The sequence below is a fragment of the Halichoerus grypus genome, chromosome 3 (assembly GCF_964656455.1).
Source record: "Halichoerus grypus chromosome 3, mHalGry1.hap1.1, whole genome shotgun sequence".
Classification (NCBI taxonomy): domain Eukaryota; kingdom Metazoa; phylum Chordata; class Mammalia; order Carnivora; family Phocidae; genus Halichoerus; species Halichoerus grypus.
Window position 1 is genome coordinate 133,538,421 of NC_135714.1, and position 13,128 is coordinate 133,551,548.

At 38.1% G+C, this 13,128-nt stretch overlaps 1 protein-coding gene across 3 annotated transcripts in view; it reads right to left on the reverse strand.

The window, feature by feature from the left end:
- Positions 1–13,128, reverse strand: part of CTSO (cathepsin O) — a 28,327-nt gene that overhangs the window by 2,293 nt on the left and 12,906 nt on the right. The window contains exons 5-8 of one of the 3 annotated variants that reach the window (XM_036072222.2): positions 12,494–12,615; positions 7,062–7,225; positions 6,395–6,487; positions 2,072–3,760 (exon numbers count right to left, since the gene is read on the reverse strand). In XM_036072222.2, coding sequence (XP_035928115.2) covers positions 3,726–3,760; positions 6,395–6,487; positions 7,062–7,225; positions 12,494–12,615 — 414 coding nt within the window. In that variant the 3' untranslated portion in view covers positions 2,072–3,725. Of the gene's footprint in view, positions 1–2,071; positions 3,761–6,394; positions 6,488–7,061; positions 7,226–12,493; positions 12,616–13,128 lie in introns of those variants that run through there. The other 2 variants (XM_078069348.1, XM_078069349.1) reach the window with 2 other exon arrangements.

Genomic DNA, 13,128 nt, shown 5'->3' on the forward strand with positions numbered 1-13,128 from the left:
ATCAGCCAGGATATTGGCAATAGTTATTTAAATTTCTTTTATGAAGGGAATGCAAAATATTAACAAAGGAATCCAAATGCATATCAACCTTGACCTAGGGTGATTATCTATAAGCAAGCAGCAAGTTCTTGATGGAATTGAACTATTCTTTGGTCTCAATTAATTTTTGTCTTACAAGGATCATGTTGTCTAGTTTGTCTCTAGACAAACAATTTCACATAATTGCTTTTACCTATAAGGCCCTTGCATGTGTGTGTGTGTGTGTGCACGTGCACATGTACAGAGTGCCTGATAGTGGCCAAGCTGAAAAATACAGAGACAAGTAACATGGTGGCTAAAGGCAATGGCTTTGAAATCAGCAAATGTGGGAGCAAATTCTGGCACTGCCATTTATTAACTATCCATTCTGGTATCAAGTCCAGTTTAAGCCCCAGGTTACTATCTATATGATGGGGATAAAAATACTTATCTCAAGGGGTGCCTGGGTGGCTCAGTCGGTTAAGCATCTGACTTTGGCTCCGGTCATGATCTCAGGGTCCTGGGATGGAGCCCCATGTCCGGCTCTCTGCTCAGTGAGGAGTCTGCTTCTCCCTCTCCCTCTGCCTTTGCCTCTGCCCCTTCCCCAGCTCGTGCCTCTTTCTGTCTCTCTTTCAAATAAAGAAAAAAAATCTTAAAAAAAATATGTGTCTCAATCTTTGCTCTTCTCATGAGGTAATGAAAAAATATGCTACTAGATGCTCTGTCACAAGATGCCTTGGAATCTTAGAATAAATGCTATTTGTCAAGATTTAGTTTTTTTAACAGACTATGTGATTTGACTTAACTCTTTGTATTTTTATTTCTTGGTGTGACTAAACTAGATAGTTGTAAGTTTTTTTCAAGGGATATATCAGTAATTCTTAATGTAAAAGTCAAAAACAGTTTGTAATGTCAGTTTCTACCCTTGCCCCCATTCGAACTTGCTTCTAGTGCTGATGATCTACTTTAAGTTATAATTCTTAAATAAGTCACAAAGTCTGTGTAAGGTTGCCTAATTTAGTATTCGCTTTGAGATCTTTGTGAAATCACACCCAGGAACATCTTTTATGATTTTTGTCATGACTCCTAATTATTATGTGAAAATTTCATTGCTTTCCCTTTAGCCTCACTGGGTGAACTTCAAGGAGCTCACTATGGCTGGAGCATAGCATATGTCCATATAGAACAGCGGAGATTGAGGCAAAGAAGATAGAAAAGGGGCTTCTTCATGAAAAGTCATTTAAAAGAGTTGGCGTATTATCTTTTAGGCATTGGAGAACTCCTGAATGGTTTAAAGCAGGGAAATAACATAATGTTGTCTTACAGAGATGCAAATCCAGGGGACACATAGTAAATGGATTATAATAACATCCATCAGAATCACCTGGAGCACTTATAAAAATAAAGTGTTTCGGGGTGCCTGGGTGGCTCAGTCGGTTGAGTGACCGACTCTTGGTTTCAGCTCAGATCATGATCTCATGAGTCCTGGGATCGAGCTCTGCATTAGGTTCCACACTCAGCAGGGAGTGCTCTCTCTCTCTCAAAAAAATTAAAAATAAAGGGTTTCATAAGGTTTCAAGTGGCTTCTGGTCTGGGGACTATACTTTGAGAACCTCTGTATTAAGGGACATAGGGTTTAGTGACTACTGACTAGTGGAGTTGAGATATAACTGAAGAACATGTATCTAGGAAAGGAGGGTAGAAACAGAGGGAAGGTAGGTGATCAAGTGTTGGGTTACTAAGGTGTAGTTGACCTGATTCAATAACATTTCCTTCACTTTTATTGATTGGGTGATTACATAATGTTGATGCTGTTAATCAAAATAGAGACTCTAGAAGGTGTGAACGTTTTTTTGTTTTGTTTTTTTTCTTTTTTTAGAAGGAGGGAATGGGGGATAATTTTGCAGACATTGAGGTTAAGGTGTCTATGGAGAAAACCAAAAATTGAATATATGGATTTGGAGCTGAGAAAATGCTTACGTGAATATAAGCACATTAACACTGTTCACAAAATGTAGGTCATGCACTTATCAAGAGTCTTCTTCACTCAAAGTCAAACATAGGTTGTTTTATTATAAATGTCGTCAAAATTCAGAACAGCTGAGAGGTATTAATCATTTTCAATTTAAAAGTCTTTAATATTTGAAAAAGAGTATCAGAAAAGCACTTATATTGTATAGAAATCAGTAGATAAATACAAGCTAGAATGACCAGCACACAGTTCCCTTCTGACATATTTGGATAATTAAAATATTAATCAGAATATCAATATTTTTCTTCCGGGAACATTTGTAAACCTGAGTCAACACGTATTCTTTTGAGATTGCTTCTGGTTGGTGTAAAACAAAGAAATACAGTGTTTTGCTTTTGATTTTCATTTTTCCCTTTCTGATAAAGGGGATGGATAAATAAAAGTCAAAAGTGAGAGGCAAAATGGGATGGCCTCAATTTCTTTAGTGGTTGCTGTTACATTTAAAATTTTGGTTTTGTTAAGATATTCTACATTAGAAAGCAACCATAAGTTTCAGAGAAGAAATGTTTACATATGCAATATTTGATATGCTTTTCTTATATTAATCCACTGAATACTTGTATTTATTACACTTACATTTAATGAGAAGATCAGCTCTTCCACTCTGAGGTTCTCACACCGCTATACACCCACACATAATGACTTTTGCAAGAGAAAACACTGGCATCAAGAAGCAGAACAGGTAGAAGCCAAAGGGATGCACAAAAACGTGGTTAGTATGGGAGTCTGGGGAAAGTAAGCAGAAAAATGGGAAAACGGACAGCCTGGGAAAGTCAGTTTGGCTGATAGCCCAGATCGATAGGATTGGGCTTTGAAAGAGCTGGTGCCTAGGAATGAGGGGAGGAACAGAAAGGTAAGATCCTGATTTGGTAAACGTTTAGGGGCAAATGGAGCTAAATAAATGGTTATAAAATAGAAATGGAAAGTAAAAACTGAGACTTCTTTAGCCAGGGAAGCCAAACCACCCAGAACATTTAGGAGCGTCACAGTAAAGAACAAGAGAAAGAGAGTGGGAGAATGCATTGCTCCTCAATATAGGGAGAACAAAGGAAGAAATAAGACCCTACTGGGAGCCTATTGACAGTGAAAATTCCCAATCAGTAATTTGTCTCTCAGGCAATGCTACTGGAGTTTTTCCTACCACCTAGTTGCCATATTGGTCCTTTAATTTCAACCGATTTCTCTTAAAAAGTGGTTTTGTCCTTTTGTTTCTTTCTATATGACCTTTCTACTGTTTGAAGAGTAAGCATCTTTTGTGGAGATAAAGCAATTGGAATTTCAAAATCCTTAAGAAATTCCATCTCCGAGGGCTGTGAATATAATTGTGAGAAGCACATGTCATTTTAGGCTGACTATTCTTGTATGTAAGTGTAAGCTAAGGCCGGTGATTATATTCTACAGAGGAAAAGAAATTCTTATCCCCTCTTTAATCCTACTAGAAGTATATCATTAAAGACAAGCAAACAAAAACAACAATCAAACCAGATAAAAGCCTCTTCAATTTGAAGAGATTCTTAAAGTGACCTTCATCCCAGAGTTAAGAAACTGTTCCACAGATCTCTCCCTGGCCATGGAGCTGGTGGCCTAAAGCCGAACAACGCTGAGAATGGAGTTCTTTGCTACATCTCATTATGAACCTTCATTTTTGTCGTTGTCCCTTGATCTGCCCAACATATCACACAAATACAGCAGAAACAGAATCTGCAATACCTAGAGAAAAAGAAATTATTAGCGCTAGTCTATTTGCTTCAAAAAAATAATGTAATGCTTATAGCTATCTGTCAATATAAACATGGCAACTTCAAAAACAGATATTAGAAGAGATGACTAATATTTTTTTCAAGAAACTGCAGAGGCACCTGGGTGGCTCAATCAGTTAAGCAACCGACTCTTGGTTTCGGCTCAAGTCATGATCTCAGGGTTGTAAGATCGAGCCTCGTGTAGTGCTCTATGCTCAGTGCAGGGTCTGCTTGTCCCTCTCCCTCCCCTTTTGCCCCTCCCTGACTTGTGCATGTTCTTTCCCTCTCTATAAAATAAATACAATCTTTTTTTTAAAAGACTTATTATATAAACAGATTAATGTATCTGAAATCTTTTTTTTTTTTAAAGATTTTATTTATTTATTTGACAGAGAGAGACACAGCAAGAGAGGGAACACAAGCAGGAGCAGTGGGAGAGGGAGAAGCAGACTTCCTGTGGATCAGGGAGCCCCACGCAGGGCTCAATCCCAGGACCCCGGGACCACGACCTGAGCCGAAGGCAGACGCCTAATGACTGAGGCACCCAGGTGCCCCGAATGTATCTGAAATCTTTATGGCACTCATATACATTGCTTAGAGAAATACAATAATTTATAGGATTGTTTTAAATACAATTAGAAAGTTCAAACTCTTTGATTTGAACTTTAGCAAAATTTAAATAAATCACAAATGTGCTATGCTTTCTTGGCACACAAGATCATAGATCTCAATATCATGGTGAAAGCAACAAATAGTCCATTTGAAGACTGGATTTCATTGTAATTAGCTATGTCTTTAAGATCTCTTGGGGCCATGGGATGCTATCTGTGTTACACCATTGTTCATAAGAGAAATGCGATCATTATCAGGTATGTGACTTTCAGGAAATATTCATTTTCAGGAAGGATTTGGATCCCTGCTTAATTACTAACCAGGCAGGCATGGGGAAGATCCCATTGGAACACAAGTAGAGAGGAGAAATTATTTCAACTCACCCTAGTAGCTGGGGGCTGAAGAAGAGGTGGTGGAGGGAGGATACAGAGTCATAATGGAGGCAAGTATGAAGGAGCGTCTGAATGATGTTCTTGCAACTCTCTTGCCAGAGCCTTGAAAAAGCCACCCTTCAGCCCAGATCCAAGTACAACCACTTTGACAGTTAGAGATAATTTAGGTTTAGTAGCAGACGTTCAATGAATGGCAGAGGTAATTTATCTGCAAGTTCCAACAATGGAAAAGCCCCCATGATGCTAAAAAGTAGAGGCCTGATTGGTTTGCTAGTGCTCTGGCTAGAAGATTTCTATGATGTTCACTCTCCTTCATAAATAATTTAAGAAAAATATTTTATTGGGGTGATAGAACAGACCACTGATTAACTCTCATGGATCCTACTTTATGGAACCATGGGCCAGTGGTCACTAGATTGAATCAAAATGTAAACTCTCAAACTTTTCCTCTTTTTTTTAAGGTTTTATTTATTTATTTGTCAAAGAGAGAGAGAGAGAGCACGAGCAGGGTGAGGGGCAGAAGGAGAGGGAAAGGTGGATTCCTCGCTGAGTAGGGAGTCCAATGCGGGACTCGATCCCAGTACCCTGAGATCATGACCTGAGCTGAAGGAAGACGCTTAACTGACTGAGCCACCCACGTATCCCAATTCTCGAACTTTTCTATAACTCTTTTTTCTCAGTCTCACTCTCTGGAGGGTTCTACAACATTTAAAAAGTTGTATGTATGTTAGGAATCATTGTAATGAGAAATTAAATGATTGCTTTCAGATGCAATGTAGTTTAGGTCGAACTTGATTCATAAACTGTGCTGATATCCTAGATCAAAAATTTTAGAATATAGGTTTACATATAGGTTTTAGAATACAATTTAAAATACTTAACTAGCTCTTTTAATTTGGTTTGTGGCTAACCAAAAACAAACAGTAAAAAAGCATATTTGGTATTCGCTTCAGTCCCTCAATTCTGGTGTATGTTTTGCTTGAGTCTGTAGGTGACAAGGGGCATATTAAATCAGAAACAATCCAAATGCTCAGATTTTCATACATTTCGATACAAAGAAAAAAGTGATTCTTGATATCCTTGAGCAGGTATTGTGGTGCAAATTAGGAAAAATAAATGAGGGAGGTGCCTGGCTGGCTCAGTCAGTGGAGCGTGTAACTCTTGATCTTAGGGTCGTGAGTTCCAGCCCCAGGTTGGGCGTGGAGTGGAGCCTACTTAAAAAAAATAAATGAAATAAATAAATTTTGGAGATGTTTTTGGAGAATCTCAGCCTCCTAAGTTGAGTATTTATATGGTTTTTGAAATTAACTTTGGTAAAATTAGTACTCTATCTAATCATATTTTGCACATTATATTTGTTTTCACTGCAAGCCCTCTTCCCTTTCAAAAGGTGAACATGTGCAATGTGTCTCTTTAAGGAACACTATTTTATTTTTATCAATTGGCTAAAGAATGAAAATTATTACTGTAAAAACGATCTGAGTACATTGGAAGCAGACTATGGACTTAAATTATAAGCATACAGGTTTATAATTTTAATATTTTCGAAGTGTCTTCCTAGACATTTAGCCTGAAGTTTTAAACATGAATTCATGACTCACCACAAATATTGCCTCCCATTTTAACATGGGCATAGCCATCTAGTCCCCACGAACTTCCCCATGAGTTCCGCACAATCCAATATGGAGTACTTCCTACAAAACATAAGATGGTAACAAACCTTGAAAAATTCGGATTTTGTTGTGAATGCATGTTTATTTCAAATTTAATTCTTGATGAGTATAGCAGCTCTGAGCAAAAGATTAAAAGTGTAATGTGATGCTAACATAAACTGGCTAAGTAAACTTGAGCTGCACTTAGTGTCACACTCCAATTAATGGAAAAATATATATTTGAATTGGGTAGCATGAAATGAAAACATACACACAATTCCAGGGAATTAGGAAAAGGAAAAAAAAAAGAATTTTTAGATATGTATGATAAAATAACAAGCACTTCTTTTCCCCCAACAATTATTCTAAACGTTCCAGGTAGAGAATGCACATTATTTAAACCAAGAATTATCATTATTTTAACAAGGCTGTCCTCAAAATTGATTGGGGGGACCATGACAGGGTATTTATACCTGGAAGTCTACTGAAAAGTTGTAAAGGTCTTAGGAGGACTTAGACATGGAAGGACCAAATTTCAGCATTTTAATGGATGGTGATCATTTGTCAGTCAGAGTTCAAGCTGGAAAGCAAGCAATCAAGTCTTATCAGCACTTACCTATTTTATCAAACCCAGTTATGAGAACTGCGTGATTTGCTTCTCCACTAGAGCAATGGTGCTGTATTATTCCTCCCAAATAGTCTTGCCAGCTCACTGCATCTACTACCACTACCAAGGGGCCAAAGGTAAGAAGTGCTTTTGCCATTTCATCTTCTTGGTCACTGCCGAAAGAGGAAATATATGGTTAAGGAGTTGTTTTTAAGGTAGAGATATTTTATAAAAATAACCTATTTAATCTATGTATGGTTAGGAGTAGGTTTGCTTGCAACTGCAGAAGACCTTAAAGATGGAAACTAGAAGTCTGAGAGACTGGGTATTCTAGGATGGCTATGGGGCTCCAAGATATCAGGAAACCAGAATCTTTCTATATTCTTTCTCTACCATGTGAGGTTTCCACTGCCAAGGTCAATTAATGGTCCAAGGTGGCTGCTGGAGCTCTCACCATTTAAGACATATTTCAGACTGCAGAAAGAAGAAAGAAGTGCTATGTTCCTGTTGAAAAGACTTCTCAAAAGTAACACACATGCTGTGCATATGTCTATATGGATCTCACAGGCTAACACTCAGTTACGAGGCTATGTTTAGCTTCAAGGAAGATAGGAAATGGAGTTTTGTAGCTGGCTGGCAAAGTATCCAGCTATAACAGGGGGATTCTTTCAATAAGGAAAGTGAGAAGACTGAATGCATGGAGATATATCTCTGCCATATCATGTGAGAATCAAGACACTGACAAACTTATGTGAATGAATGCCAAGTGCGGAAATCAGAGGGAAAGGTTACACAAAAGTGGCAAATGTCATTATACAACAGAAGCAACGTTAAGATGCCAGGGGAACTAGGAAAAGATTGCAAAGTCTGTGAAAGACCCAGTTATTGCTCTCACACATGGTCACCTACTGATAAAGTCTAATGTTACACAACATTCGGCCATCATCGATCTTGGAAGTATGTGATTAAACCATTATTTACCCTTTTAAAGGTCAACCTTATGAGTGAAGGACACTGAAACCAGGTTACTGATATCTCAAGCCATTAAGTTAGCATTTGGTAGTTTATTGCTGCAGCAAACCATGGGTAGATGAGTAGCTCCAAAGAGTAAATAATCTATCATCATAACCTGCTGGGGATCAGTTTCTATCAAGGGGATATTTTGTCCACAGATGGGGAAAAAATTGAGTGCGTAAGAGAATTTATTGAGATAGAAACTACATATTCATTCTAAACATTTATTCATATTACCTGTTAATGTGAAGATCTTTTTTGGAAATCTATAAGCAGTCAATTTTAATTTTCCTACTATAATAATAACTTGTATTCATTAAGATTATCCCGAGAGAGGCAAAATTACAAAATTCCTATAAGGCATCATGGTGGGGTATAGGCTTTGAAGTTCTGCATAGCTGGATTCAAACAACAGCTATAGACTGGAGTCATTCCAGCCATATTGGAGTCCAGTGACTCCAGCAAATGACTGAAGTCACCCACGTCGCAAAATCAACATATTAGGAGAAAATCACAGGTATAAATTTTATAGCATGCCTAACATAAATTACACTCTGCATTTAAAAGAAGTAGCTTCCTTTCCTCATTTCTAAATTACCTAATAAACCAATTTTGTCCAGCATAAGTTTTCGTGTATAATGTATATTTTACTGTATTCTAATTTTTGAATATTTTGTTATCCAAATATGACAAATAGGATTATCTCTGTAAAAGAGTGATACAGGTGTTTCTACCTTTGTAAGATGACAAAAGATATACCGTAAATATATGACATCAAAGGTCCAGGGACAGGGACAGCATGATGGAAAGAGAAAGATCAAGAAGGAAAAATATTTTTTTAGAATGCAAAGGGTAATTAACATTGTAAGATCAAAGAAACAACTGAGTAGTAGTCTCTGCTTTGAGGCAGGACTAAAGAAAGATATCAAAGATATTGGAAAGTATGAAATAGGAGGACATGCCACAGACCAGACCAGCGGGCAAACATTCCATTTAGCCCCAGAACTGACTAGTGTTGTCATCTCTTGTGTTTCAGAAAGATGTTGGCTTTTAGCAAGTTAAAATATACTTTATTTTATTTCCATTATTTCCATTATTAGCCCAATATAGAATTACAATTGACCACCGAGCTGGGGGTTAGCGGTGCCGAACCCCCACACAGTCGAAAATCCGCAAGTAACTTTTGACTTCCCCAAAACTTAATAGTCTACTGTTGACCAAAAGACTGACTGATAACATAAGCAGTCCATTAACCCATCTTTTGTATGTTATATGTACTTAATACTGTATTCCTACAAAAAATTTAGGGAAAAAGTTATTGTGAAAATCATAAGGAAGAGAAAATACTGCACTGTACTTCTTGGAAAAAACCCCACTTATAAGTGGAATGTACAGTTCAAACTCATGTCATTTGAAGGCCAACTGTACTATCAAAATACATATTGTTGATAATGGATATATTATCAAATCTTTTTCCATATGCTTAATGTGGCCCTATAGTTAGTTTACTAGCTCTGTGACCCTCCCTGAGTCTCAGGAACCTCAGATGTGTCAGGGGCCTGGTCCAGGGCCTGATTACAGCAGTTGCTTGTGGAAAATCTTCCCACATCCTCTGGCCCTTACCATGGTGGTGCAATCAGCCAGGCTTCCAACAAGGAACCCCTAAGCACTTTGCCTGAGGCCCTTCTCTCTTAAAGAGCCAGGAAATCAAGCTCACCCCACACCTCTACCTTAGCAGCACCCTCAACTGACATGGAAGGTAGTAAACATCAATTTGGATGAGATAACTCTAAAATGCCTATTTTACCTTGGCCCCAAAAGCTCCCCAGTAGGATCAGTATCTTCGATACTAAGTTGCTTAATAAGAAAACCCTGCTTTCCCTGTTCAGTCTCATTTCCCTATTTCCCTACAGTGTTTCCAGGGATCACTGCTCGATCATGATATTCCTTCCTGAATCTGTTCCTGTCTCAGACTTTCCTGCCTCAGGTAAGAGTTCATTCCATTCTTTCAGTTGTTCAGGCCAAAAAGTCTGGACCCATCATCCTTGACTCTCTTTTCTTTCATCCCATCCATAAAATCCTTCAATATATTCTGTGGGGCTTTATATTCTAGGAGGGGTATTAACCTATGATGTCTCACGTCTAAGACCATTCTTCTTTTTTTTTTTTTTTTTTAAAGATTTTATTTATTTATTTGGCAGAGAGAGACACAGCGAGAGAGGGAACACAAGCAGGGGGAGTGGGAGAGGGAGAAGCAGGCTCCCCGTGGAGCAGGGAGCCCGATGCGGGGCTCGATCCCAGGACCCGGGATCATGACCTGAGCTGAAGGCAGACGCTTAACGACTGAGCCACCCAGGCGCCACCTAAGACCATTCTTCTAACACTACTCCAAGGTTATTACCCGATAACCTTTATTACCTCATCTCCTACTAGTCTTGTCCATCTTGGGACTATAGTCCCATTGGCTTCCTCATCGTTCTTTAAATATGCTATACATGTTTCTGTCTCAGAGCCTTTGCACTTATGGCTTCTTCTGCTTGGAACAGTCCTTCCCCAGATGTCTCCATGGTTACATTCCCTCACTTCTCCAGGTGTTTGTTCAAAAGTCATCTTCTCAAGGAGCCCCCCACCCTGCCACCCTTTTTAAGACTGTATACTCCCCTGATGTTTCCTCTTCCTCCCACTGTTTTACTTAATTCTCTGTAGAAATGATTACATCCAACATTCTGTACATATTTTTATTTGTTTTCTTTATTGCCTGTCTCTATCACTAAAATACAGTCAGGGTTTTTTGTCTGTTTTGTTCACTGCTGAGTCCCCCCAGAACCTGAAACAATGTTCAACACATATTTAAATGAATGAGCAAATCAATGAAAGATCTTCTTGCGGAGTCTAACACAATTAGTATTGTATTATCAGAATGTTTACGTTCAGTGTAAACATAGAGATTTTTTTATAGGGACCTCTTTCTTCTTAACCAAAGGGTAAGATAAATCATGCTTCAGGTCCAATGCCAGTAACTTTTACATTCTCTCTCTCTCCCTCCCTCTGTCTAATTCAGACTCATGCCTAGTCTTCTTTTGTGTCTCCTTGTTTTTTTTTTGTCATTTTGCTACTCATGATGAGGGATTCCCTGAAGATTTTAAGTGACATTTTGTGGGCTGTTTTTTTTTTTTAATTTTTTAAGTGACATTTTGAAAATCTAGTCCTTCTTGTTCACATGTTTCACTCATACTCGCAAGGAACTGACAGCTTATAGAGACACATTTCCTCATTTTTGAAAATGTGTTTCCCTCAAAAAAGGTGTGGAAGAATGCATCAGTGACTCTGCACATTCTATTACAGATTCTGTGTAGGCCTGCCATCTGTGGAATCAAGGCTCTCTGGTGTGTGGTTCCTAGGGTCACCCCGAGAGCCCTTGTTGTAGACAGAGGCTGTGCTGACAATCTGCAGGCCTCTGATACACGTATGCTTATTTAGACGGGTTCCATTTTGTTCAATCATCTAATTTCACCCTTGATTTCCTTCAGATCTCATGGGTTGGCACCATCTGGATCAAGAGATTCTTTTATATTCAGTATCAGTACGTTTTAGGGTGGTCTGTCACCTCAGCTGAATATAATTTGCTTTCTGCTTTCTCTGTTTCAAAAGACTGTGCAAAGATCCCTTCATATTTTTTTAAATGAAAAAAGGAGTTATTGGAATCTTCTGTTGTCCTATTATGCCTGAACACCTATTTTGCACTATATCAAATGGTTACAATGGTTTTCTAGCTGGCTTTTAGCTTTCCATGCATTTTTAAAGCATTTTTTAAATGACTGTTTGCACCTGAACCTATCCGAAGTCATCTTGCCCTTCAACTTCCAACACAAGTCCCTTTCCTCAGCCTGTCCTTATCTAACCTTGCATGCCCATCATGCCCGTAGTGTGTACCACATAATCCACCTCCATTAATATCCTCTTACTTGCTTCTAACACGGAAGTTTCAGTTTATGCTTTTCTTATAGTTGATGCCTTAAAAAAATGCAAGCGTGTTAAAAAAAATACTTCTTGGTAAGCAGGCTGCTTGATATTAACTGGAGAGTCTATACAAAGTAATTTTGGATCAATTCAACAGTGAGACTAAAATATACAAATGACAATTATGACAACTCACTTAGTTAAAAGGAAGGTGGTAAGTATAAATTATACCTTAAACTGGATTTACATGTGTTTATTCTATTATAAACACAAATGGAAAAATAAGTAGATCATATTTAAGAAACAACATCCATAGATAGCTCTCCATTAGTCTCTCTAGCAAAAAGTAGGTCTTAAGACAATTACAAGTATGCAGTGATGCCTTCAATCCAGTTATTAATTCTGAAGAGTCAACATATCAGAGATTAAGAAATACAGAGAGAGACACAATAGAGTAAGACAATTACCTGAAGTCATATGCAGAATAACCTTTGATGGAGAATCCAGACTGCGAATCAGAAAAGTAATGGCACAGACCATTCTGTGCTTTAAATGGGTACTCTGAATCTCTCACCAGTTTTACTTGTGTCTAAAAGAAAACAATCATCCAAAGTGTTCTCTATTTAAAATGCAGTTGTTTTAGAAATCAAATAGAACTTACTACAATGTGTCCAAATAAGGTTCAACTTGGCCACATCCTCATCATGTGGATGTTCTTTAGGTTATTAAGATCTTAATTTCAATCTTCAGGTGTTTGTTATGGACATGCTAAGTAACTAAACTCAGTATCTTTCTCTTTTACTCTTGTTTTTCCTCTATCTTCCTTCCTTAGAACCTCCTTCCATTTGATCATAGTCTTATCGTCTTTTCTCCTGAGGTTGCAATAGGGCAACTCATTTTCCTTCCAGAGCTTCTGGTTCTGTCAGCAAGTCTTTGAGACTCATGCAGCATAAGCGATGGCCAGATCAAGCCCTCTTTCCTCCCACGTCTCTCTGTGCCATACATCTAGCATATGTCACAAATTTTTTAGTTGTCGATAGACAAGCCTCCTTTTCTGATTCTGGGCTTATAGAAGCCAAGGGACCCACAATTCACTGTTGCC